This window comes from Entelurus aequoreus, linkage group LG03 (genome assembly GCF_033978785.1).
Source record: "Entelurus aequoreus isolate RoL-2023_Sb linkage group LG03, RoL_Eaeq_v1.1, whole genome shotgun sequence".
Classification (NCBI taxonomy): domain Eukaryota; kingdom Metazoa; phylum Chordata; class Actinopteri; order Syngnathiformes; family Syngnathidae; genus Entelurus; species Entelurus aequoreus.
In genome coordinates, this window is record NC_084733.1 from 21,680,934 (window position 1) to 21,708,606 (window position 27,673).

General features: G+C 40.9%; 1 protein-coding gene across 2 annotated transcripts in view; it reads right to left on the reverse strand.

The window, feature by feature from the left end:
• Positions 1 to 201: 201 nt before the first annotated feature.
• msrab (methionine sulfoxide reductase Ab) overlaps positions 202 to 27,673 on the reverse strand; it is a 123,801-nt gene continuing 96,329 nt past the window's right edge. The window contains exon 7 of one of the 2 annotated variants that reach the window (XM_062041461.1): positions 202 to 1,162. In XM_062041461.1, the coding sequence (XP_061897445.1) occupies positions 992 to 1,162 (171 nt within the window). In that variant the 3' untranslated portion in view covers positions 202 to 991. The remainder of the gene's footprint in view (positions 1,163 to 27,673) is intronic. The other variant, XM_062041460.1, reaches the window with a different exon arrangement.

Consider the following 27,673-nt stretch of genomic DNA (forward strand, 5'->3'; position numbering starts at 1 on the left):
TCACGCTTTGATACGCTCTCGGCGCTTTATTCCATTCTTGACAGAGCGCCGCATTTTTTAAAACCGTTTAAAAAATGTTGCCGATCTTGCCGCATGTCCCGCTTCACTACAAGCTTTCCCACGATCCATTACGACCCTCACGCTTTAATCACGCTTTGTTACGCTTTAACGCCGCTTCGCATGCCGCTTTAAAGCGCCGTCAAAGCGCCGTTGGTGTGAACCTAGCATAATGAAAATGAGTAAAATTAACTGTTAAAGGTTAGTACTGTTAGTGGACCAGCAGCACGCACAATCATGTGTGCTTACGGACTGTATCCCTTGCAGACTGTATTAATATATATTGATATATAATGTAGGAACCAGAATATTAATAACAGAAAGAAACAACCCTTTTGTGTGAATGAGTGTAAATGGGGGAGGGAGGTTTTTTGGGTTGGTGTACTAATTGTAAGTGTATCTTGTGTTTTTTATGTTGATTTAATAAAACAAACAAAAAAACGATACCGATAATTTAAAAAAACGATACCGATAATTTCCGATATTACCTTTTAAAGCATTTATCGGCCGATAAGGACATCTCTACTAATACCTTTAGTAAGAAAATAAGAAAGTAAAGAAAGAAAATATAAGGTATTTTATTGACAAATTATTTCCAGGCTTTTGTGGGCCATATAAGATGAAGTGGAGGGCCAGACCTGGCCCGCGGGCCTTGAGTTTGATACCTGTACTCTACATGATTTAAACTTGACTGGAATTTGATTTAGCACTTAGTCCTGATTTTATTTTGCTTGAATAAAGAAGGCGATTTGGTGAGAAAGCTGCAGAAATTCTGCATTGAAACTAAACTCTAAAAGATCAGTGGCAATTAATTCCAAGCAGATCTATAATTACAAAACCTCCCGTTTACTCATCATTATTCGTCCCTGTTTCTATGCTATACTTTAATCATTGATACAAAGTGGTGAAAGTATCAGCCATGAAGCAATCGCCACTAATCATCTTTTCCGGCTCCAAAGGGACAGGAGATTCCAGTGCCTTTAAGGCCGCAGTAACCATTGGGTACCTTCTTCAGGTACTGCTGGTGGTAGTCCTCGGCGTAGAAGAACTGTTGCCCCTCCAGAATTTCGGTGGTGATGGTGCCGAGACCCTTTGCCTCAAGCTCCTGCACGGGCGACACATACATGCACAGTAAGTGGACCGTAACATGTCATGTGGCGTAGTTTGGTGTGACTAATAAGCATAAAAACAATCCATGTGTCAATAAAGGTAGAAAACTGTCAGTAGTTTAAAAGGGCTGTTTGCAACTTGCTCAAAGGTAAATTTTTCAAACCAACGGACAGTTTACAGTGCGAAGAAATCCTGGATGAAAACAAACGCTTCCCATCCAACTTGATGGTGAAGTTAAGTGAATTATATTTAAATAGTGCTTTTCTCTAGTGACTCAAAGTGCTTTTACATAGTGAAACCCAATATCTAAGTTGCATTTAAACCAGTGTGGGTGGCACTGGGAGCAGGTGGGTAAAGTGTCTTGCCCAAGGACACAACGACAGTGACTAGGACGGCAGAAGCGGGGATCGAACCTGGAATCCTCAAGTTGCTGGCCCGGCCACTCTACCAACCGAGCGATACCGCCCAACCCCCCCCCCCCCCCCCCCCCCCCCGCCGATGGGGCTTGAGAGGTGCTGCAAAGAGGAATGGGGGAAACTGCCCAAAGATACACTATATTGCCAACAGTATTTGGCCACCCATCCAAATGATCAGAATCCAGTGTTTCCCACACATTCATTTATTTGTGGCGGCCCGCCACGAAAGAATTACGTCCGTCACAAATAAAATAAAATTAAAAAAATATATATATATATATATTTTTTTTTGTCCTGTCCAGCTTCTCAGGCAAATCATATAGTTGATGTAAATGCCCATATAGGCTGTTCAGATTTACTTTACAAAAGAGAAGTGTAGGATACTTCTCTTGTTGCCTTATTTGTATTTGACCACTGCTGTTTTCTGTTTATTTGTTACTGACTGTGGCAGGACACCTCTGCCTCTGTTTCACTTTATGTTGCTGGTAAATAATATGGTTGTAGTAGTAGGCTAAAGTTAAATTATTTAGTATGCACTAATTAAAGGGGCAGAGCTTTAAGAGACCTTTTAGCTTTTATATTTTATAAGATATATTTTTTGTAAGAACCACAATTAATACATATATTTCAGTGAATAACTTATTGTTCAAATCTGTATATAAATATGTACATAAAGTGTTGTAATTATATTGGAAAATGGATGAATGGATGGACGTTTAAAACAAAACTGTTATTAATTAGTAAGTACACATTTTTAGAGAAAATCATATCATTGTAGTAAATTATGCAACTTACTTGATGATGTCATGTTGACCACGTCCATAGCCACGCCCCCACCGCCACAGGCATCTTGGCAGTGTATGGGAAACACTGGAATCAGGTGTGCTAATGACTTGGCCCGGCCACAGGTGTATAAAATCAAGCACTTCGGCAAGTTTCTACAAACATTTGTGAAAGAATGGGCCGCTCTCAGGAGCTCAGTGATTTCCAGCGTAGAACTGTCATAGGATGCCACCTGTGCAACAAATCCAGTCGTGAAATGTCCTCGCTCCTAAATATTCCAAAGTCAACTGTCGGCTTTATTATAAGAAAATGGAAGAGTTTGGGAACAACAGCAACTCAGCCACCAAGGGGTAAGCCACGTAAACTGACAGAGAGGGGTCAGCGGATGCTGAAGCGCATAGTGCAAAGACTTTCTGCACAGTCAGTTGCTACGGAGCTCCAAACTTCATGTGACCTTCCAATTAGCCCACGTACAGTACGCAGAGAGCTTCTTGGAATGGGTTTCCATGGCCGAGCAGCTGCATCTAAGCCATACATCACCAAGTCCAATGCAAAGCGTGGGATGCAGTGGTGTAAAGCATGTCGGGCCCCTTCCTCTTCCAACATGACTGTGCACCAGTGCACAAAGCAAGGTCCATAAGGACATGGTTGACAGAGTCTGGTGTGGATGAACTTGACTGGCCTGCACAGATTCCTGACCTGAACCCGATAGAACACCTTAGGGAGGAATTAGAACGGAGACTGAGAGCCAGGCCTTCTCGACCAACATCAGTGTGTGACCTCACCAATGCGCTTTTGGCAGAAAGGTGGAAAATTCCTACAAACACACTCCGCAACCTTGTGGACAGCCTTCCCAGAAGAGTGGAAGCTGTAATAGCTGCAAAAGGTGGACCGGCATCATATTGAACCCTATTGGTTAGGAATGGGATGGCACTTCAAGTTCACATGTGAGTCAAGGCAGGTGGCCAAATACTTTTAGCAATATAGTAGTTGTGCCAAGCTTGTGGCATCGTATACAAAAAGACATGAGGCTGTAATTGCTGTCAAATGTGTCTCAAAGTATTGAGAAAGGGCCGTGGATACTTACGTAAATGTGATTTCTTACTTTTGTATTTTTCAATAAATGTGTACAATGTTTTTTAATGCCTTTTAATCTTCTGAAATTGTTCATTGAGTGCAATTACAATCAATTTAATGTTTTTTTTTTTTTTTAATTAATGTGTTTATTTGACAGGGACAGTACAATGAAACATTGCTACCCACAGGTAACCGATGTCAAAGTACGTAAGACTTCTAGCCACAGGCTAAGTTGCAACCCTTGGTCCCTGGTTAGGCTTTTAAACAAAAGTTGAGAAAAGTGTAAAACACATACAAAAGGATTAAAACAAGTACATTCAAAATAATTGGCCCCATTTGTCCATACGCCATCTAATTCTAGTGCTCACACTTCTGATTTCCCTTAAGCCACTTTTTCAGTTTTGTGGAGAAAAGTTTAATGTCCGACTGTGACTTTAACTCCAGTGGCAAAGAGTTCCACAGATATGAGGAATTCACTGAGAACGCAGACTGACCCAGAGTGGTCCGACACCTTTTGGGGCGGCATAGCTCGGTTGGTAGGGCGGCCGTGCCAGCATACTTGAGGGTTCCAGGTTCGATCCCCGCTTCCGCCATCCGATTCACTGCCTTTGTGCCCTTGGGCAAGACACTTCACCTCCCTGGTTTAAATGTAACTTAGATAACGGGTTTCACTATGTAAAGCGCTTTGAGTCACTAGAGAAAAGCGCTATGTAAATATAATTCACTTTTCACTCTACACCTCCCACCGACTGCAGCTGGAGTCTGCACACCTTCACTACTGTACCTTTGTATTTCTTGACACATCACATCCTAATCCATTAAGACACCTAAAAATTGCTTTTAAGAATGAGAAATTTATAAAATTATCAAAACTCATCGTGTTATATTTTTGAGTAATAAGGCAGTGATGATGTAATGATGTATCGTAAGGTTTTTTTTTGTTAAAATGAAGCAAAAAAATGAAACTGTTTCATGAAAAGTATCGAAAAGTATAGAAATACATTTTGGTACCGGTACCAAAACATTGATATCGAGACAACCCCAGTGCACACATAGCAAGTGTGTGTCCTGCACCACACACATTGCATGTATTCGATCTTGATGCTATGGTTTGCGGGGTTTTGACAGGCTGATCATTTTACACTGAAGGTCCAATGTTGGTGGCAAAACTGGCTCCTTGGAATAGAGGCTGTAAATTTGCACTGCATGTTCTTTTATGTGTTCTTGCAGGAGAATATTATATATCGCCAAAGACAGAATCTGTTAGGATCTTCACTTGTGTTTCTATGAAATCTGTGATGTCACAGATTTTTGCTCTTCTTTGCAGGTGTTCTTGTAGCTCAAAAACGTGGTTTTTCCACGTGTCTCTGAGCTTGCATGGTCATTTTTAAAAATAATGTTCAGCATGTTGGCGGGCATATCCGAGTCGTAAAGGTACTGTACGTTCTCTATCGCATTACGGCAGCTTCTTAGGCCCCTTCTACACTAAGCCGGTTAAGGTTATCCAGGCTATATCCCACCTAACCTTATCCTTGTCCACACACACGCAATGGTCGTTTAAGACCCCCTCCCCCCCATCCATCGGCCGGCGCAACGCAACCCTAATACGCATGCGCGGAAAATGCGCACGTCTTAGTCACCTCCAGTGTTGCTTTGTGTGCAAGTTTAATGTAACTTATCTGAACAATATCCAGTGTTGTGGTATTTCAATTAACTGGAATCCAGTGTGCTGTGGGGCCCTATTGTAGTGAATCACACTTGAGACATCATCCATCCATCCATTTTCTACCGCTTGTCCCCATCATAAATTAATCAAATCTTTATTGGACACGAAAGTACAGAGAGTATTTTACATCAATCAATCTAGGGATCTAGATATCTGGTCAGGGCACTCCTCACTCTTTTGCCTTCACCTTCATTGTCCATTCCTTTTTTGGTGACTTTATATACTCTGGACCTAGACGTTGAGTCCACGACATACAGTACATGGCGGACGATACAGTCTGCTTTGCCAGTCCAAATCCATTCGCTGTTTTTCCTAGTCTTCCCTCGTCGGCCAGGTAATACAAAACACACGCTACCTTTTTTTATCACATCCACGGGAGCCCGCATTCTCGATGTCTCTCCTTGGACAAATGGACAAAGTTTTCCGATAAGTAGAATCACAGCTGACTGGGACTTTCGAAAGTTCTCTTGCCGTCTGAGAAGTGTTGTATCCCAAATAGCTGCAATCGCGCGTTTTCTTCTCTTAAGGTATTCGTGTGTGGTTTCCACAAGTGTCTGTACATGTAGATGAATGAGAAACACGGGTATGTCTGGATGACTCGCCTCCATCTTTCCAGTGGTTAGCTGCGGTTGAAGTCACGTCCTCTCCGAACTCAGTTTGTAAACGATCAATGAGTCCATACAAAGCTAAGAGCCTGAGATTCTAGAAATACACGGCGCACTTACCCATGTGAAAAAATTATCCAAGGAGGGGGACCTTAAACACTGGTTTAGTATGGCTGAAACGGGGTTTAGGCTAAATAAGTATTTGTTTAAGAGGTTATCCGGCTTAGTGTAGACAGGGCCCAAGACATAGGCTGTAGTCCTTTAGGGCCTTCACATCCTCCGGTTTAATTGTCGGCCATGAGAGTGCTTTGTTGGTGTATAGAGAGAAAATCTTTTGCCTGGTACCAAATTGATTTGTAATAAAGTTTTGGTTTTGATGTATCCATGGTCCGGGTTCATGTATTGACAGGTCTTTACAAGGTCTTTGGCGTGTCCTCTAGTATGTTGTTCCAGAAAGTATAACCGGTTAGAATTGTCTGTTGTGTGTCGCTCAACTCCATGCTCCAATGCTTTCATAAAAGTGTGGTATTTTAATGAATCACCGTCTGATTATGGTATTTCTCTTTTTGGTAATGCCGCAAGGCATTGCCGTCGTACAAGCCAAATTGTTCTTTCATTTTGCTTTCTCATGATGCCAACTAAATCATTTTCCATGTCAAGTGTATTTGTGTGAATGCATTCACACATATGGTTTTCTACACCAAAATTCATCTATTTATTATTATTATTCACAATTGTTCTGAAATTCCCATTAAAATGAATGGGACATTCTTCAAAGTGCCACAATTCCCACATTTTTCATCTGATTCAAACCGTTCCACCTTCAAAATATTCAGCCTGTTCAGGAATTGTGTGCTCTACTTCAACAATTCTAAAAAAAATTCCCGGATTTCCCATAATTCCTTTTATTTTATTTTTTTGCATTTTAAATGGGTTATACTTGTATAGCGCTTTTCTACCTTTTTTTTAAGGAACTCAAAGCGCTTTGACACTATTTCCGCATTCACCCATTCACACACACATTCACACACTGATGGCGGGAGCTGCCATGCAAGGCGCTAACCACGACCCATCAGGAGCAAGGGTGAAGTGTCTTGCTCAAGGACACAATGGACATGACTAGGATGGTAGAAGGTGGGGATTGAACCAGGAACCCTCAGGTTGCTGGCACAGCCACTCTCCCAACTCGCCACACCGTCCCCATCCAAATGAATTGGCCATTTTTCAAACTTCCACAATTCCCACATTCTTCAACCCATTCCACCTTCAACACATTCAACTCATCCTGGACATTCAAATTACCATTTTTCCACATTCAACAAATTTCCAGGAATTCCCGTTTTTTGGTAACCTATTTCCACCCTTCTTAAGTTTGACTACTCCTTTCACATTTTTCAACCCATTTCTACCGTTCCACCGTCAAAACCCTCCTCATATTCAGGACAAAAACCAAGTCGGTTAAGGAACCAGACAAATTCCCGGGTTTCACGAAATTCCAGGAATTTCTCAATTAAAAACTGTTACTAATTCAACGTTTCTTGACCGATTTAAACAATTCCAACACCAACCAATTCAGCTCATTCAGGACATTCATGCTTCTAATCATTTTCAAAAAAATCCTGCTTTTCCCCAAATGTCCAGGAATTTCCCATTGAAATGAATGGGACATTTTTCCAAGTTGCACAATTCCCACATTTTTCAACCTATTCAAACCATTCCAACATCAACATATTCCACTCATCCTGGACATTCAAACTAACACTTTCCCAAGTTCCAAACCAAATTCCCTGGTTTCCCTGGAAATTCAAACTCTTCAACATTCAAACCATTCCAACATTCAAACTATTTCAGTGTTTAAACGATTTAAACATTTAAACCATTTCTACATTCATCCTACATTCCATTAGCATTTCAGTTCAGCGTCAGCTTTTGAACATTCAAACCATTCTTACATTCATACTACATTCTGTCAGCATTTCAGTTCAACTTCAGCATTGGAACATTCACACGCAATTCCTTCAGGAATTGCCTCTTCTAGTTGGATTTGAGTTTGAGATAAGTTGTTGAAGCATATATTGTGTGGTACATTCCTCAAAACTAAAGGTTGAGGGACCTTATGCGATATTGCGTGTCCCATCTCATTGTGATTCCTTAGTTTATTTTCAGCATTGTTTATTGTTTGTTTTGGAATTGATGGATGGAATTCTTCTGCATTCTGCACACAGCACGTTATTTACAGCTTTACCCATAAAAGGCCACAAGGTGAGAGTAATGCTCCGCACACACCTTCCTATTTCTCCATCAATGGCGGTACTGCTAGCTTATGCACGGACAGAGCCTCGTAAGTAAGAAGTACTGCCAAGTGTCCCTGTGTGGGTATATTTCGGCTTCAAACCAAATGAGAACGATGAGCCCATTAACACGGATGAACCACTATGCAGAATTTGTTGAAAAGTGATCGCAACACCCTGCCCGGTTTTTACATCTGTGGAAAAAACTGCACTGTAAGGGGGAACTGCGTATTTTTGGAGGGGAGTTTTGCCTTATCGTTCACAATCCTTATGTGAGACAAGAACACATTTTTTATGCGTTCTAATTTGTAATATGTGGCTAGAACTAGGTGGCTAACAATGCACCAATGGGGGTTCATTATTGCGCCCATAAAGCCCTCTAAAAAAACATCCAAAAACCGCCAACGATACTCCAAAAATGCTGGAAATCGGTAAGAAATACTAATGAGAAATCAAAGTTTATTGCGCTTGAAAGGGTTACTTTCATTAATTTAGTTTTAATTTAGTCTTAAGACAATGCAGACAATGATATCGTTATATTTTAAATCATTATATTTTATATCGCTATATTTAGTCTATTTATACCTGCATCGTCCTTTCCATCCTTATACTTTCCATCATTGTAACTGAGCTACTGTGTTGAACAATTTCCCTTGTGGATCATTAAAATTTGTCTAAGTCTAAGTTTATTGGCAATTACTTGTGGGACAACATATCGTCCAACAAAATGTGTTATTAGCCCAGACCTAACTGTACTCTTGCTACGCCATACTTTTCCCTGCATTATTCAAAAAGAAAATGTCAAACATGACAGTCAATATTAGTGAATAAAATGTTCTCAGACTACCGACTGAAGCAAAATATTTGATGACGAAGAGAGTAACCACATACAAAATTATGGCAAAATTTAAAGGGGAACTGGACTTTTTTTTATTTTTAGATTTTGTCTATCATTCACAGTCCTTATATGACCTTACGACAAGAAAACATGTTTTTATGCATTCTAATTTGTAAATAAACGCCAGCAAAAATCAGCTGTCAATGGGAGTCGCTCTATTCCGTTAATACAACACTCTAAAAAACTTCCAAAAACCTCCAACTAGGTTTTATATAGTAACATTATATAAAATAATAACATGTAACATTTATGTATTTTGGTCATTTTACGCACACAGCGATGTATTAATTTCACCGACACATCACACAATTCAACTACTACTACTCTTGGCAGATGTCATGAGAGACAACAAAGACTACTTTGGGACAAATGATGATCAAGAACCTTATATTTTTGAGCCTGAATATAAGGAACTCCAACTTTTTGAAGGTGATTGATAAGCAGATCCAACTATAGTGAAACGCTGAGCATCATGCAACAGTATTGCTAAGTGTTAAACAAGAAATACAAACTACAAATGTAATAAAACAACCACTTACTGTACAATGTCTGCTCTCACTGGGATGCCGACTGATGGGACATTCATATCTCTACGTTTCGATAAAGAACTAATTATAAAACTACTGCAGGTAAAAAAAAAAAAAAGTGACAAAAACAAGCGTCTTTTCATGTCTGTCTTCTATACAAGTGAAAGGCATGATTTATAATCTAGAATTAACTTTCACCAACTCAGAAGCGATGCAGAAGCCCAATTTGTCAATAGCTGCATAAGCTAGTTACTCTCTGTGGTCAATGTGCTGTTCCTTAATGTAAGCAATTTTTTTGACAATATCGCTAATTTTTGGTTAATTTTTGGCCGTATTTGGATGTTTTTTTAAAGGGCTTTTTATGTGTGCAATAGATTTCTCCCATTAGCTTCATTGTTAGCTAACGTGTACTTGATGTATATTACAAGTTAGAATGGAATAGGAATTGTGAATGATAGGCAACATTTATTTTTTATTTTTTTATTTTGCCATTTCCGGTTCTAAATTGGATGCCAAAGTTGACCAACTTGCCGGGTTATGTGCTGATCCTTCTACTATCAAGGTGAGAGGCATTATGTACGATCTAGAACAGGGAGGGTGTCAACCCGGCCCGCGAGATTAGTTTGCTAAATGTAAAGTTGAGCTGCATTTTTAAATTAAAAAAAACTGCTGTTCTAAATGTGTGAAAACTATTGTATAGGGCAGGGTTATTAAAACTAAAAGACATTGTAGAAATGCATACTCTATTAGTGATGTTCAAAGCTAGAAATAAAGTTCTGCCGAAGGACTTACAAAAGTTATTCGTGTTCACGTCTGAAGATGAGAACCACAGAAGAGTGCGAACAAATTTGAAACAAATGTGATTGTCTGTTGCTGGTGTGAAAGCATGGAATTCTCTAAAGAAAGACTTAAAAAGTTGCAAGCATATTTTTTAATTTAAACAGTAATAAAGTCATCTAAAATCATTAGTGTTAAAAAGGGGGCAGATAAATATAAGAATATTATTCTTCCATCTGCTCCTTTCTGATCATAAAAAACAATGAAAGTGTCAACTGTACGTGGCTTGTATATATGCATTTTCATGTAAGGAATAAAAAGAAATAATGATGATGCATGTTGGAAATTAACTGGAACTGAACTGACCTGAACTGTTTCTTTCCAATTCTGGCAAACATACAAGAGATGCAATAGACATAACAGATCCTTACTCTTATCAGTGCAGTTCTGCAACACAACAGGGGTGCAAACATGCTGTTGTCTACATTTGTCCACGAGGTGGCAGTGTTGTGCTTGACATGCATGTGCTGCAGAAGGCTGGGTAAATCAAAGCTGGGGCACCCCGCAGAGAGGCTGAGGCAGCAGCTGACCTCAAAGTCCTCAGTGAGCTGCTGTTCAAATGTGAAGGCTCTAATCCCCCTGCAGGAGCATCCACGAGCCAAATAGCGGCGCACGGAATATCAGAAAGAGGGACGCGCATGTAAATGTTTTTTTTTAATGCTCATGTGTCACAGCAGCGTGTGCTGCAGTTCCACAGCAGCACGCTAGTAAAGCCAGGCCGGAGCAAGCACACACAGCTTTTGGCCTAATTAACCAGCCTTTACCTCAGCGCTGCGGCGATAGCGAACACTTCGGGGCAAGAGGCTGGGACTCAGTTCCCTGCGAGGGGTGTGCAAAACGTCCGAAAGAAGGTTCGCTCCATCGCCACCAACCCCACCCACCCCCACTCTCCAACCATACAGCCTCCACCCCCTCCGCCCCGCTGCGCACCGCTCCCTCACACGCTCCATCCTACAACAGTCACAACACGGCCGCCATTTTAGATCTATAAATCAGAATGCACGGCGTCACGCCGCCGTGGCTAACCTTACGTGGCCGCGCTCGCCGGCTGCAGCGGCGTAGGAGGGTAAAGAGACGGAGGAGGGATGCATCCTGAGAGGAAGCGTGAACGGCGTGTTCTCGAGTCGATTCTTTGCAGGATGACGCATCACTGTGTGGACGGGGGACGCCACATTTGTGCGCCGGAACCTCAATTCCTGCGGCGACTTCTGACCTCCCAAGTTTGAAACTCGGCCTTAAATCCTCAGAAATATGGTAGCACATATACACTATATTGCCACCTGACTTGACTCACATATGAACTTGAAGTGCCATCCCATTCCTAACCCATAGGGTTCAATATGATGTCGGTCCACCTTTTGCAGCTATTACAGCTTCAACTCTACTGGGAAGGCTGTCCACAAGGTGGCGGAGTGTGTTTATAGGAATTTTCCACCATTCTTCCAAAAGCGCATTAGAGGTCACACACTGATGTTGGTCGAGAAGGCCTGGCTCTCAGTCTCCGTTCTAATTCATCCCAAAGGTGTTCTATGGGGGTCAGGTCAGGACTCTGTGCAGGCCAGTCAAGTTCATCCACACCAGACTCTGTCATCCATGTCTTTAAGGACCTTGCTTTGTGCTCTGGTGCACAGTCATGTTGGAAGAGGAAGGGGGCCCCGCTCCAAGCTGTTCCCACAAGGTTGGGAGCATGGAATTGTCCAAAAATGTTTTGGTATCCTGGAGCATTCAAAGTTCCTTTCACTGGAACTAAGGGGCCAGACCGTGCAGAAAGTCTTTGCACTATGCGCTCTAGTATCCGCTGACCCCTCCCTGTCGTCAGTTTACGTGGCCTACCACTTCGTGGCTGAGTTGCTGTTGTTCCCAAACTCTTCCATTTTCTTATAATAAAGTTGACTTTGGAATATTTAGGGGCGAGGACATTTCACGACTGGATCCTATGACAGTTCCACGCTGGAAATCACTGAGAGCGGTCCATTCTTTCACAAGTGCTTGATTTTATACACCTGGGGCCGGGCCAAGTGATTAGGACACCTGATTCTGATCACTTGGATGGGTGGCCAAATGCATTTGGCAATATAGTGTACATGCACTAAAATAAATATGGCGTCTACGAGTGCCTCTGACTCAATGCGTGTCAATGGGGTGGCGCAAAACTAAACTATGCGTGCCCCAGAGCTCGCCTATACAGGCCCAGTCAGCCTTTCCCCCTTCATGCCTGTCGGAAACGCTCCCCTGTCAGCGGCATGGCTGAACGGGCGGGCGTATTTCCATCCCGACTAACCCCCTCGCTCGGACCACCGCTGCTTCGTGCGGGCCGAGTCCTCCCTTCGCTCTCCAGCCAAGCGAACGAGAGGCTGCAGGATCTCTCCGGCGATGGCGCGAGAGACGCGGAGAGGCCCCCGCAACACAAATAGGACGTGACACCCCCGAGAAAGGGCGGAGGTGGTGGTGGAGGAGGAAGAATGGAAATGTACGCCGGTCCTATATACCCCACTGTGTCGTCGCTCACTGCCGTATACCACCCCCCCCCCCCCCCTCCTTTTTCGGAAGGCCCGCAGCCAGGAGACACGCTTTGACATGGACTTTGTGACACCCGATGACTCACAGCGAAGACATTTGAAGACGGATATGACCTCAATTTGCTGATTTATGTAATAACGCTTCAGTCTGAGCACGGCGCACGCTTTTGCTTGACAAATCCAAATTTGTGTTATGCAGTCACCCTAAATGTATACTTATGTTGGGGGTGGCAAACTCATTTTATCTCGGGGGCCACATGGAGGAAAATCTGTGCACACGCGGGCCAGACTATTAAAATCATTGCATTAAAACTAAAAAAATAAGGTAAGACTTTAGTATGGGGAACATATTCACCATTAATTAGTTGCTTATTAAAGTAACAAAGACTTAATTTAGAGTTATTTGGACACTAGGGGAACATATAAGGGTTAGAGTTAGGGTTACTAATAAGCAATAATTCTGAGGTTATTGAAGGAAGACTCTTAGTTAGCGGCTTACTGGTTGTATAATAAGGCCATGCAGAATAAGGCATTAATAAGTACTTAATAATGACTAATTAAGAGCCAATATGTTACTAATTTGCATGTCAATAAGCAACTAATTAATGGTGAATATGTGTTCCCCATACTGAAGTGCTACCAAAAATAAAGACAACTTCAGATTGTTTTCTTTATCTTACTTTGGCCAAAAATAGAACAAACACATTCTGAAAATATCACAATAAATAAATATAGAAAAAAAGTTCAGTTTAGATCCATGAAGGAAAGAAGAAAGTGAATGAATGTTTATAACTGAATACATTTACATATGCATAAAAATGTGTTTTCTTTTGTATGATTTTTTTTTAAAATGAATTAAGTAACATTTATGACAACCTTTTTCCAAAACACAATATAGAATGTGAGATATAACATAAAGTTTCAATATAACATACATTTATCATTTGTTTTCACAACGGTTACAAAAAAGTGGGACCCCAAAAATTTACTGTGGGCCCCCCATTTTGAAAATTCCTAGCGCCAACACTGATGGGAGTATTGGTGCGTGCAAAACAGCAGCAGGGTGGCTGTGGCCTGCGGGCCGGTTCTAATACTACATCGCAAATGAATTGATTAACGTGAACCCCGACTTAAACAAGTTGAAAAACGTATTCGGGTGTTACCATTTAGTGGTCGATTGTACGGAATATGTACTGTACTGTGTAAACTGTACTGTTTCATATAATGTATTCCCTTCCTTTGCAATCTACTAGTAAAAGTTTCAATCAATCAATCAAAAAAAAGCCACTGCCTGACCAGGGCTCAGAAAATCTGCAGAGACTCCTCCCACCCCCACCAAGGACTGTTTTCACTACAGGACTCTAGAAAGAGGTTCCGCAGCCTCCGTAGCAGAACCTCCAGGTTCTGTAACAGCTTCTTCCCTCAGGCCATAAGACTCTTGAACGCATCATAATAATCCCCTCAATTCCCCCCCCCCCAAAACAGATTAACTGGCTGGAATATAAAGACAATATAACATACATCCATAAATGTGGATGCATATGCAAAAGTGCAATATATTTATCTGTACAGTAATCTATTTATTTATATCTGCACCTTATTGCTCTTTTATCCTGCACTACAACGAGCTAATGCAACACAATTTCGTTGTTATCTGTACTGTAAAGTTCAAATTTGAATGACAATAAAAGGAAGTCTAAGTCTAATCAAATATCATCCCGGGGGCCATAGATAATTCATTCGCGGGCCAATTTTTGACACCCCTGACTTATGTACTTAACATATATGATCATTTTTATGATCAGATTTATTCCCCAAAAATATTCAGAGTTGCAGCATAAATAAGAAACTATTTTATCGAGTCCACTTAGGTTTATTAAAAAATAAAAATACAAATGTTGTGCTACTCAACCACATTCACTCCCTGTGACCTCAGTAAAAGACGAGGAAGGCGGAGACAGTAAAAAAAAAAAAATGGGAAAGGGAAATGGAGCGTAAAGATTATTCAAAAGCAATGATTGTGAAGAAAAAGTCATATTTCCCATGCAACATGCAATTCCGTGTGTGTATTTTCTCCTGTGCTTTAGTCCTCTCACTTAGGCATCCATTTTAGTGCGGCTCTAATCTTCAGCAGCCGCCCCTACATTTTGTGAGGCGGGAAGCTGCCGCGCTTCCATTTTGAGACTGAGAAAACTCCGCTTCCACCCAAGCCCAGTTTCCCTTTTTAGAAGATCTGGCGGTGAGATACAAACTTTCGGGGAAAAAAAAACCATCAAAAAAAGTCTAAATTGTGACCTTTTCGGAAGTACAAGGTGACTTTGTGCGACTCTGTCGTCATGCACCACTTTTACCCCACCCCAAAAAAAATCCCGCCGCCCTCCTCCAGCCCCCAAAACCTGCATCCAAAGCCCCGATGTCTGCCCTCACTTCTATCTTTCATGCTTATTAAGTTGGGTTGCCTTATCAGAAGGCACACGCACCCCTTCCAGGCCCCCCGCCCCCCACACACACGCAGGCACGTGTACACACAAATGATGAGGTAGGCCTGATAGAAGCTATTGTTTGTACACACACACACACACACACACACACACACACACACACACACACACACACACACACGCACGCACACACACACATTCTTGTATTTTATACCTTCTTGAGACCTCCGAAAAATGTCTCCCGCTTTAGGACCACCCTTCCTAGATATATAAAGATTCGTATTTACAACATTAATAATATATACATTCTATGCTGATATTAAAAAACCTATTGTAAAAAATTAGTTGGAATTTCACAAGGACAAAGGTCACAATTTCACAAGAAAAACTTAGAATTTTGGCAGTATTATAATAAAAGTCGTAATTTTACTCAACGCAAGTCAAAATTTTACGAGAAAAACGGAACATTTGTACAATATCATGATAAAAGTTGGAATTTTACTCAATAACAGTCGCAATTTTACAAAAAAAAGCTTAAAATGTTGGCAATATGATAAAAATAGTCGTAATTTTACTCGACAAAAGTCACAATTTTATAAGAAAAAATAAAAATCTTGGCAATATAATAATAATATTTAGAATTTTACTTGGCAAAATTCTGACAAAAGTCATAATTTTACTCAAAAAATGTCATTGTTTTACAAGAACAACAAAAAAATTGGCAATATTGCGATAAAAGTCAGAATTTTATATGACAAATGTCACCATTTTGCATTAAAAAGCAATAATTTTACATAAAAAAGTAATAATTTTACAAGAAAATATTGCAATATTACAGAAACACAAATAATATGAGAAATTGTTCCCAATTTTATAAGAAAAAAGTTGACACATTGTGAGAAAAAAACTGCTTTTAGTTAATTGTTCTTTTTTTTTGGCAATTGTTTTTTAATCTTCATTATTTACTTCCAGTTATTACAGTATGTCTCTATACATACTTATTTAATTATTTAAAATTAATTTTGGCCAAAGGGGGCTCATTTAAATTTCTTACACACACTTGTTATTTCATATGTTGACCAAAGGGGTGCACTTTTAAAACCGACAGACAGTCAATTTGAAAAATCTCTTCTTTTTGGGACCACCCTAATTTTGATAGATTTCACCACCAGGGGTGCAAATGAGATATTCTCTATTAGATGGTTTTCCGTATTAGGACCATTATTTCGGTCCTAACTTGTTCACCGGTCCTCATATGGAGGGTACTTTTCCTTTTTGATGTCCCAAGAAGGGTAGAAATACAAGAACACACACACACACACACACACACACACAGACACACACACACACACACACACACACACACACACACACACACACACACACACACACACACACACACACATTCTTGTATTTTATACCTTCTTGACACCTCCGAAAAATGCCTCCCGCTTTAGGACCACCCTTCCTAGATATATAAAGATTTGTATTTACAACATTAATAATATATACATACTATGCAGATATTTAAAAACCTGTTGTGAAAAATGAGTTGGAATTTCACAAGACAAAGGTCACAATTTCACAAGAAAAACTTAGAATTTTGGCAGTATTATAATAAAAGTCGTAATTTTACTCAACGCAAGTCAAAATTTTACAAGAAAAACTGAACATTTGTGCAATATTATGATAAAAGTTGCAATTTTACAAGAAAAGCTTAACATTTTGGCAATTTTATGAAAATAGTCGTAGTTTTACTCGACAAAAGTCACAATTTTATAAGAAAACTTAAAAATGTTGGCAATGTTATAATAATACTCAGAATTTTACTTGGCAAAATTATGACAAAAGTCATAATTTTACTCGAAAAATGTCACTGTTTTACAAGAACAACAAAAAATTGGCAATATTGTGATATAAGTCTGAATTTCATATGAAAAATGTCACCATTTTGCATTAAAAAGTAATAATTTTACGAGAAAATATCGCAATATTACAGAAACAGAAAGAATATGAGAAATTGTTCCCAATTTTATAAGAAAAAAGTCGACACATTGTGAGAAAAAGACTGCTTTTAGTTAATTGTTCTTTTTTTTGAATTTTTTGTTGGTAATTGTTTTTTAATCTTCATTATTTACTTCAAGTTAGTACAGTATGTCTCTATATACATACTTTTTTTTTTTTTTTTAATTAATTTTGGCCAAAGGGGGCTCATTTCAATTTCTTACACACACTTGTTATTTCATATGTTGACCAGAGGTGCACACTTTTAAAACCAACAGACAGTCCAATTTGAAAAATCTCTCCTTCTTGGGACAACCCTAATTTTGATAGATTTCACCACCAGGGGTGCAAATGAGACATTCTCTATTAGATGACAATGGTTTTCCGTATTAGGACCATTATTTCGGTCCTAACTTGTTCACCGGTCCTCATATGAAAGGTACTTTTCCTTGTTGATGTCTCAAGAAGGGTAGAAATACAAGAACACACACGCACATGCACACACGCACACACACACATTCTTGTATTTTATACCTTCTTGAGACCTCCGAAAAATGCCTCCCGCTTTAGGACCACCCTTCCTAGATATATAAAGATTCGTATTTACAATAGTAATAATATATACATACTATGCAGATATTAAAAAACCTGTTGTGAAAAACGAGTTGGAATTTCACAAGAAAAACTTAGAATGTTGGCAGTATTATAATAAAAGTCGTAATTTTACTCAACGCAAGTCAAAATTTAAAGAGAAAAACTGAACATTTGTGCAATATTATGATAAAAGTTGGAACTTTACTCAATAAGAGTCGCAATTTTACAAGAAAAGCTTAAAATGTTGGCAATTTTAATGAAAAAAGTCGTAATTTTACTCGACAAAAGTGACAATTTTATAAGAAAACTTAAAAATGTTGGCAATGTTGTAATAATAATCAGAATTTTACTTGGCTCAAAAAATGTCAGTGTTTTACAAGAACAACAAAAAATTGGCAATATTGTGATACAAGTCTGAATTTCATATGACAAATGTCACCATTTTGCATTAAAAAGTAATAATTTTACGAGAAAATATTGCAATATTACAGAAACAGAAAGAATATGAGAAATTGTTCCCAATTTTATAAGAAAAAAGTCGACACATTGTGAGAAAAAGACTGCTTTTAGTTAATTGTTCTTTTTTTTGAATTTTTTGTTGGTAATTGTTTTTTAATCTTCATTATTTACTTCAAGTTAGTACAGTATGTCTCTATATACACACTTATTTTTTTAATGTTTTATTAATTTTGGCCAAAGGGGGCTCATTTCAATTTCTTACACACACTTGTTATTTCATATGTTGACACTTTTAAAACCAACAAACAGTCCAATTTGAAAAATATTTCCTTTTTGGGACCACCCTAATTTTGATAGATTTCACCACCAGGGGTGCAAACGAGACATTCTCTATTAGATGACAATGGTTTTCCGTATTAGGACCATTATTTCGGTCCTAACTTGTTCACCGGTCCTCATATGAAAGATACTTTTCCTTGTTGATGTCTCAAGAAGGGTAGAAATACAAGAACACACACGCACATGCACACACGCACACACACACATTCTTGTATTTTATACCTTCTTGAGACCTCCGAAAAATGCCTCCCGCTTTAGGACCACCCTTCCTAGATATATAAAGATTCGTATTTACAACAGTAATAATATATACATACCATGCAGATATTAAAAAACCTGTTGTGAAAAACGAGTTGGAATTTCACAAGGAAAACTTAGAATGTTGGCAGTATTATAATAAAAGTCGTAATTTTACTCAACGCAAGTCAAAATTTAAAGAGAAAAAGTGAACATTTGTGCGATATTATGATAAAAGTTGGAACTTTCCTCAATAAGAGTCGCAATTTTACAAGAAAAGCTTAAAATGTTGGCAATTTTAATGAAAAAAGTCGTAATTTTACTCGACAAAAGTGACAATTTTATAAGAAAACTTAAAAATGTTGGCAATGTTGTAATAATAATCAGAATTTTACTTGGCTCAAAAAATGTCACTGTTTTACAAGAACAACAAAAAATTGGCAATATTGTGATACAAGTCTGAATTTCATATGACAAATGTCACCATTTTGCATTAAAAAGTAATAATTTTACGAGAAAATATTGCAATATTACAGAAACAGAAAGAATATGAGAAATTGTTCCCAATTTTATAACAAAAAAGTCGACACATTGTGAGAAAAAGACTGCTTTTAGTTAATTGTTCTTTTTTTTGAATTTTTTGTTGGTAATTGTTTTTTAATCTTCATTATTTACTTCAAGTTAGTACAGTATGTCTCTATATACACACTTATTTTTTTTTTTTTAAATTAATTTTGGCCAAAGGGGGCTCATTTCAATTTCTTACACACACTTGTTATTTCATATGTTGACACTTTTAAAACCAACAAACAGTCCAATTTGAAAAATATTTCCTTTTTGGGACCACCCTAATTTTGATAGATTTCACCACCAGGGGTGCAAATGAGACATTCTCTATTAGATGCAATGGTTTTCCGTATTAGGACCATTATTTCGGTCCTAACTTGTTCACCGGTCCTCATATGGAAGGTACTTTTCCTTGTTGATGTCTCAAGAAGGGTAGAAATACAAGAACACACACACACACACACACACACACACGCACACACGTTTCCCTCCCGACCCCAACCTGTCTTCATGCCACCACCCTGCCCTCCTCCGACTCAACCCTTCCCATCTCTCCTCTCCCAGGCCTGGAGGAGAGGGGGGTAGTGAAGACGTGGGTTAAGGATGAGTAAGGAAGAGAGCTGAAAAAAAAGAAGGGAAAAAAAAAAGGGTGAGACGGGGAAGGAAGGTGGGTGGGGGCTGGATGGGTGAGACATGGGAAGGGGGTGGGATGCACTCCTCTGCGCTCTGCTGCCACAGCGGCTTGGCTACAGAAGCCTTTGATGTTCTGCAAATTTCAAATTTCATTATAGAAGAACCCCCTCTGAACCACCCCCCCCCCCCAACCCCCACCCTCACACTTAAACAAGCCCCCCCGCCCCCCAACCCCAATGCAGAAGTTAAGAAACTGAAAGCCCTGCAGAAGAGACTTTTCATATGGGTTAATTATTCATCGGGCTGGGAGTGTGCGAGCCAAACGTATGTCTGGATTGTCTTATCCTTATCTAAGGTTGGTCTCGCCCGCTCACACGGTCAACATCGGGCTCCTTTTTTAAAATCAGCGTTCTGTCACGAGGATGCCATTTTGGAGTTCTCCGGGCTTAGCGTCAATGCGGCAGGGCGACCATTTTGGTTCCGCGAGAAGAAGAATCCCGACGGAGACGCCGTCGAAAACGGCGGTGCCACTGAAGTCGATGACAGATCGGCGGTGTCAGCAGCGTCGGTGGCGGAAGATATAGAGAGAGAGAGAGGGAGGCTGTCAGATGTTTGTAAATGTGTGTTTTGTGAGCAGGAACTAGGTTAGAGACTCTCAGACATCAACTGGGGAGCTGACAAGATGATATGTCCCAATATGAAGGGCCTTTTGGTGCGCTGTGATACCATCCACATACATCGCATTAGAGGCACTCTGGATGTGGATGTGTCGCGATTAAGCAACGGTATGGAGTAAAATTCAACGTTCCGACGCCGTTTTCAAGGTCAAACTGACACAGCACACCCTCAGAAATCCAGCAAAAAAGGATTTAATCAAAAATTCTGGAGCAAATTATGGTCCAAAAGTGCAACAAGACACACTCTAGACCAGACCTGGGCAAATTAAGGCCCTTTTCAATCTGGCCCGCCAGACATTCCCAAATAATGTTTTTAGATCTTTAAGATGGAAAGTGTAGCTGCCATTATGATGTGCAGTGATGTTTTCTAATGACCGTAAGTCTTGAACTATACAAAATATTTCAATGGTTGGAATCTGCGCTTTTGCATGATATACTAGTTACTACGGTAATCTAATTAGTTACTATGGTAATCTAATTAGTTACTACGGTAATCTAAGTCACAGCAGCTTAGACGTGGCACCAAGCAGTGTGGTTGGGGAGCGTTTCCACAGAGTGTTTCCAGAGCGGCCAGCCTGAAATGCGGATGTCAGGGACAGACGTGGAGGGATTTTTACAACAAAGTACTAAAGCTTAGTGATGTATCAGATATGTCAGATAGTAGGTGGTTTTTTTTTTAACCCTTCGCCTTCATATTTCCCGGTTTGTTGCATTTTTCTTGCGTTTCGCTTGATTGTAAAATGTCGATGGAGAGGGGGTGTGATGTTCATATGTAGTCAATATTCAGTGTTTTATCGTTCATAGTTAATATTGTAAATCCCACAATCTTTATTTTCATGTACATTCTGGGTGTCTCATCCGTAAAAAAATTTAAAATTCCATTCTGTTTTTTTAAGGCGGTCTGTCATAACATTTTAGCATCCAATCAGACATTATTGTGAGGTTTTGTATTAGTGTTCCTAAAAATAGATATACCGGCCCCCAGACACATTTGTTTTTCTAAATTTGGCCCCCGAGTTAAAATAATTGCCCAGGCCTGCTCTAGACATAAAACAAACTGGACAAGACCGACGTGTCTCGTTATCAGCTGACCTCCTCATCCTAGGACAGGGGTCGGCAACTACATTACTAATGAATATGTTTCTTAACTAAACTGTCAATAACATTTAAGTGCAAATGAAAATACAACTTAACCATTTTGTCCTATTTTATGCGCTTAAGAAACTTCTCTATGACTTTAGCTCCAGACGTCTTCTGTTTGAATTTCAGTGCCTTTCCCGAAAATCTCCCGGGACAACCATTCTCCCGAATTTCTCCCGATTTCCAGCCGGACAACCTCATTGGGGGTGTGCCTTAAAGGCACTGCCTTTAGCGTCCTCTCTCACCTGAAAAGGAGACTATGATATATGTTAGGCTGACCATACGTCCTCTTTTCCCCGGACATGTCCTCTTTTGCGGGTGTGTCCGGGGCGTCCGGGCGGGGTTTCTTAAATGCCTCAAATGTCCGGCATTTTTAGTTAGGGTTGCGTGTATTTTCAATGTACGTCTTGGGCAGGGATCGGCAACCCCTAACAAATAAATTAAGGGCGTACCGTGATGGCACTGCATATATTATCCTCTATTACTTGCACAAACAGCATGCCAGCTCGGGCTCATGTTGTATGAAGCTATAATTTGCACACGTGGGAGACAGCAAGGCATACTTGCTGGACAGCCACACAGCTTACACTGACGGTTGCCGTATAAAACAACTTTAACACTGTTACGTTACAAATATGCGCCACACTGTGAACCCACACCAAAAAAGAATGACAAATACATTTCTGGAGAACCTCCGCACCGTAACACAACATAAACACAACACAACAAATACCCAGAATCCCATGCAGCCCTAACTCTCTAACCTCAACTGACGCACGGAGGGAGGGGGAGGGGGGTCATGTGTGGGGGGTTTGGTGCTAGCGGGGCGTGTAGACTGGGAGAGTTAGTCTTGGTATTTGAACAAAACAAGCTGTGAAGGTGCGCACGCAGAAACATTGGTGAGGGAGGGGCAGAGACACAGAGCGAGAGAGTTAGTGAGTGGAGACAGACATGAAAACAAGAAATGCTGAAAAGTAAATGCAACTTCACGGATGATTTGCGGAAAAAGTATTTGTGTTTTGGTCCTGGCCGTGACACATGGGAAGCAGAATGCACTGTGTGCAAAGCCATCCATCCATCCATCCATCTTCTTCCGCTTATCCGAGGTCGGGTCGCGGGGGCAGCAGCTTAAGCAGGGAAGCCCAGACTTCCCTCTCCCCAGCCACTTCGTCCAGCTCCTCCCGGGGGATCCCGAGGCGTTCCCAGGCCAGCCGGGAGACATAGTCTTCCCAACGTGTCCTGGGTCTTCCCCGTGGCCTCCTACTGGTCGGACGTGCCCTAAACACCTCCCTAGGGAGGCGTTCGGGTGGCATCCTGACCAGATGCCCGAACCACCTCATATGGCTCCTCTCAATGTGGAGGAGCAGCGGCTTTACTTTGAGCTCCCCCCGGATGGCAGAGCTTCTCACCCTATCTCTAAGGGATAGCCATGCCACCCGGCAGAGGAAACTCATTTCGGCCGCTTGTACCCGTGATCTTGTCCTTTCGGTCATAACCCAAAGCTCATGACCATAGGTGAGGATGGGAACGTAGATCGACCGGTAAATTGAGAGCTTTGCCTTCCGGCTCAGCTCCTTCTTCACCACAACGGATCGATACAGCGTCCGCATTACTGAAGACGCCGCACCGATCCGCCTGTCGATCTCACGATCCACTCTTCCCTCACTCGTGAACAAGACTCCGAGGTACTCGTGTGCAAAGCAGGAACGTGTATATCTGTGGCAAATAAAGATCTACAAGCCTATGTCGACACTACAAAGCACAAAACAGTTGTGCAGGGCGAGAGCTCGTTTATGACAACCTTTTTCCAAAACACAACATAGAATGTGAGATACAACAGGATAATGCAGACATTTGTCATTTGTTTTCAAAACGCTTACAAAAAAGTGGTACCCCAAAAATTTACTGTGGGACCCCATTTGTATGATTTGATGGGGTCCCTGGGACCCCATTTTGAAAATTCCTAGCGCCAACACTACTGTCAACTGTCAGCTTCCTGGTTGCAGCCAGAAACTTAAAACAAGACTCACCAACATCAGCATCAAGGAGGGTGACTCCCTCATTACAGACAAAATGGAGGTAGCTAGCAGACTTAACATCTTTTTCACCAGCATAGCCGCAACTCTTGTCAACAAGCTGTCCCACCACTCTGGTCGCTTTGGTGTAGAACACATTAAAGCCTTCTACAGAAAGCTAGGAGTATCCAACGATGATTTCAAATTAGAAATGGTCACAGCTGATGAGGTGTTTAAAAAATTGAGCGCGCTCCACCCTAACAAGGCCACCGGCCTTGATAATATTCCCTCCAGATTCCTCAGGGACTCTGCCTCCATCATTGCCCCGATCATCACGCACATAATAAACCTATCAATTACACAAGGCCAAGTACCAAAAGATTTTAAGATAGCAAGAGTAACTCCCCTCTTTAAAAAAGGAAACAAATTGGAACCTGGCAACTACCGACCTGTTTCTATTCTCAGCTCCATTTCGAAAGTAATGGAGAAAATAGTTTATGAACAGGTCGATAGTTACCTTGCCACTAATAAACTCATGTACAAATTCCAATCCGGCTTCAGAACTAACCACTCCACTGACACATGCCTTCTCTATCTGACCGACCACATCAAACACGAGGTGGACGCGGGCAAATACTGCGGCATGGTCATGCTGGACCTTCAGAAGGCCTTTGACACCGTTAACCACGCTATACTGTTGGATAAGCTCAGAGCAATCGGATTTAACAAAACCTCTTGGAGCTGGATGCAGTCTTACTTGGAGGGGAGGGAGCAGGTGGTAGAGGTGAACGGCACCATGTCCCCCCCCCTCTCGGTGAGCTGTGGAGTCCCCCAAGGCAGTATATTGGGACCTTTACTGTTCCTAATATACATAAACGACATGTCATCGGCATGCGACTGTGAATTGTTTTTGTTTGCGGATGACTCTGCCTTGCTGGTATCAGACAAGGACAAGTCACAGGTGGAGAAAATCCTCAGTGCTGAGCTCTGTAGAACTTGCACCTGGCTCGCTGACAACAAGCTATCCATCCACTTGGGTAAAACAGAATCCATCCTGTTTGGGTCCCACATCAAACTTAAGAGAGTCAATGACTTCAACATAAAAGTAGGTGACAGTGTCATCACCAGGAAAGATGAGGTCACCTACCTAGGTTCCATTCTAGAGGCTAACCTTTCCTGTGACAAAATGGCAACCAAGGTAATCAAAAAGGTTAACCAACGAACGAGATTTCTCTACAGAATTTCCTCTCTGGTCAACAAAAGCACCTTGAGGATTCTGGCGGGAACTCTCGTTCAACCCTTTTTCGATTATGCATGCACCTCCTGGTACCCTAGCACCTCCAAAACCCTCAAATCTAAACTCCAAACATCTCAGAACAACATAGTCAGGTTACTTCTAGACCTCCACCCCAGATCCCACCTCACTCCTACCCACTTCTCTAAAGTGGGCTGGCTCAAGGTGGAGGACAGAGTTAAACAACTTGCACTGAGCCTAGTCTATAAAATCCGCTACACCTCCCTGATACCGAAGTACATGTCAAACTACTTCCTTAACGTAAATGACCGCCATAACCACAACACCAGGGGGTGCTCCACTAACCACCTTAAACCCAGATTCCGAACTAACAAAGGTCTTAACTCATTCTCTTTCTATGCCACATCAATGTGGAATGCGCTCCCAACAGGTATCAAAGAAAGGGCATCTCTATCCTCCTTCAAAACCGCAATAAAAGTTCACCTCCAGGCAGCTACAACCCTAAACTAACACCCTCCCCGGATTGCTAATAATCAAATGTAAACAATCAAATGCAGATACTTTTTCTTTTTCTTATGCCTTCTGATCTCTCTCTCTCTCTCTCTCTCTCTCTCTCTCTCTCTCTCTCTCTCTCTCTCTCTCTCTATGTCCACTACTTTATGTCCACACCCCCCCCCCCCTCCACACCCCTGATTGTAAATAATGTAAATAATTCAATGTGATTATCTTGTGTGATGACTGTATTATGATGATAGTATATATGATAGTATATATCTGTATCATGAATTAATTTAAGTGGACCCCGACTTAAACAAGTTGAAAAACTTATTCGGGTGTTACCATTTAGTGGTCAATTGTACGGAATATGTACTTCACTGTGCAACCTACTAATAAAAGTCTCAATCAATCAATCAATCAAACAAAAGAGAAAAAATGCTGTATTTAAATAAATATATTACTTATGAAGCAAGTTCGAGTATCATTGGCAAATTTTCACCTAGTCCCGGCCTTGGCGTGCTGCCCGCCTTGGCACGCATATATGTGTCCTCTTTTTGGGATTTCAGAATATGGTCAGCCTAATATATGTCTCCGTTATCCATAGGTTTATCTATAACCCATAACACGGTGGCCGAATGGGTATAGTCACTCATGAACGGTCAGAGAAGCACAAGGCTGGTCACAGCCCAGTATTATGGGCCACCTTGCTAAATGGAGACCCGAGGGTGTAACATATGCCGAGACAAAGATGGCTATGCTGATAGCTGCAAGAAACATCCCGTTCTCATTTGCGGATGTTTTCAACAAATCCGTGAAGGATATGTTCCCGGATTCAGAGATCGCTCGCCAGTACTCAAATGGCAGAACAAAGGCTACTCAAATAAAGAAAGGTAAGTGTTATTTAAAAAAAAAAAGTAAGCAGCAAGTACAGTACAGTTCTAGCTATAAAAATACTCCCCCCCCCCCGACCACGCCCCCCGTCTCCCGAATTCGGAGGTCTCAAGGTTGGCAAGTATGGCCACAAGTGGTGGAACTGCAACAAATGGTAGAAAAGTGTATGAAAACTGAGTACCGCTGCTTTTCACAGCTAAGAAACGGATATTTTTTGGAACGGCTCTACGGTACGTTCTTGGCCCAATAATGGGCCCTATGGTTAAGAAACACTGATGGTATTTTACTAGCTGTTTTGCTGTAGGTCCTTAAAAACAGCAGATTCTCAGGAATATACAAAATAAGAATAATAGTGACGAGAGAAATCCGGCACCGTGTTCCTTAGCTCTCTGGATATGTGGCCCTGAAAACAAGTTAGTTGAATAGCCCCGGTCCAGTGTGATGTAGAAAATGCTTGATAATGAATACTTTCTCTCAAAACAACAGGGTAGGATTCTTAGCTGCAATGCTGTTTCAGCTTGATACCACCTTTGAAGTCTAAAAATTCCTGGGTTGTTGAGCAGTAGTAAAAAAGAGTGATGGGTGGGCCAGGGGCGAAGTAGTCTTCCTGAAAATGTTGTGCCTTCTAAGGTAGTGTCAGAACTGTAACCGGCAGAGCATCCATGCCAGACTAATGCCAAGATTGGGATGTGACTTTCTTCTCCTGCCGTCCTGTCGTGTCGAAAGTAAGACTGCAACGATTTGTTGATTAAATCGATTAGCAAAAAGCTTTGATTTATATTTTGCTGCTACGATGATTGGTTTAATGCGTTTAATTAACGAACAATTATCAAATCTAGACCGCATGGACTAAACTTACAATATGTGGACATTGTAAGACTCCTCCAATAGAGTTCACATGAAAGTGGTGCACCTATTAGTGGTACAGGTCGCAAGTGCAGAGAACATTGAAGTGCCAAGAGAGATGGCTCAAAGACGAAGGGGAAAAGAGAAAAGGGCCCAAAGAAGACAAGAGAACCTGTTAAAGGTTTTGTGGTCAAATGTTTGGACTGTCAAAAAACACTGGCATTTCACAAT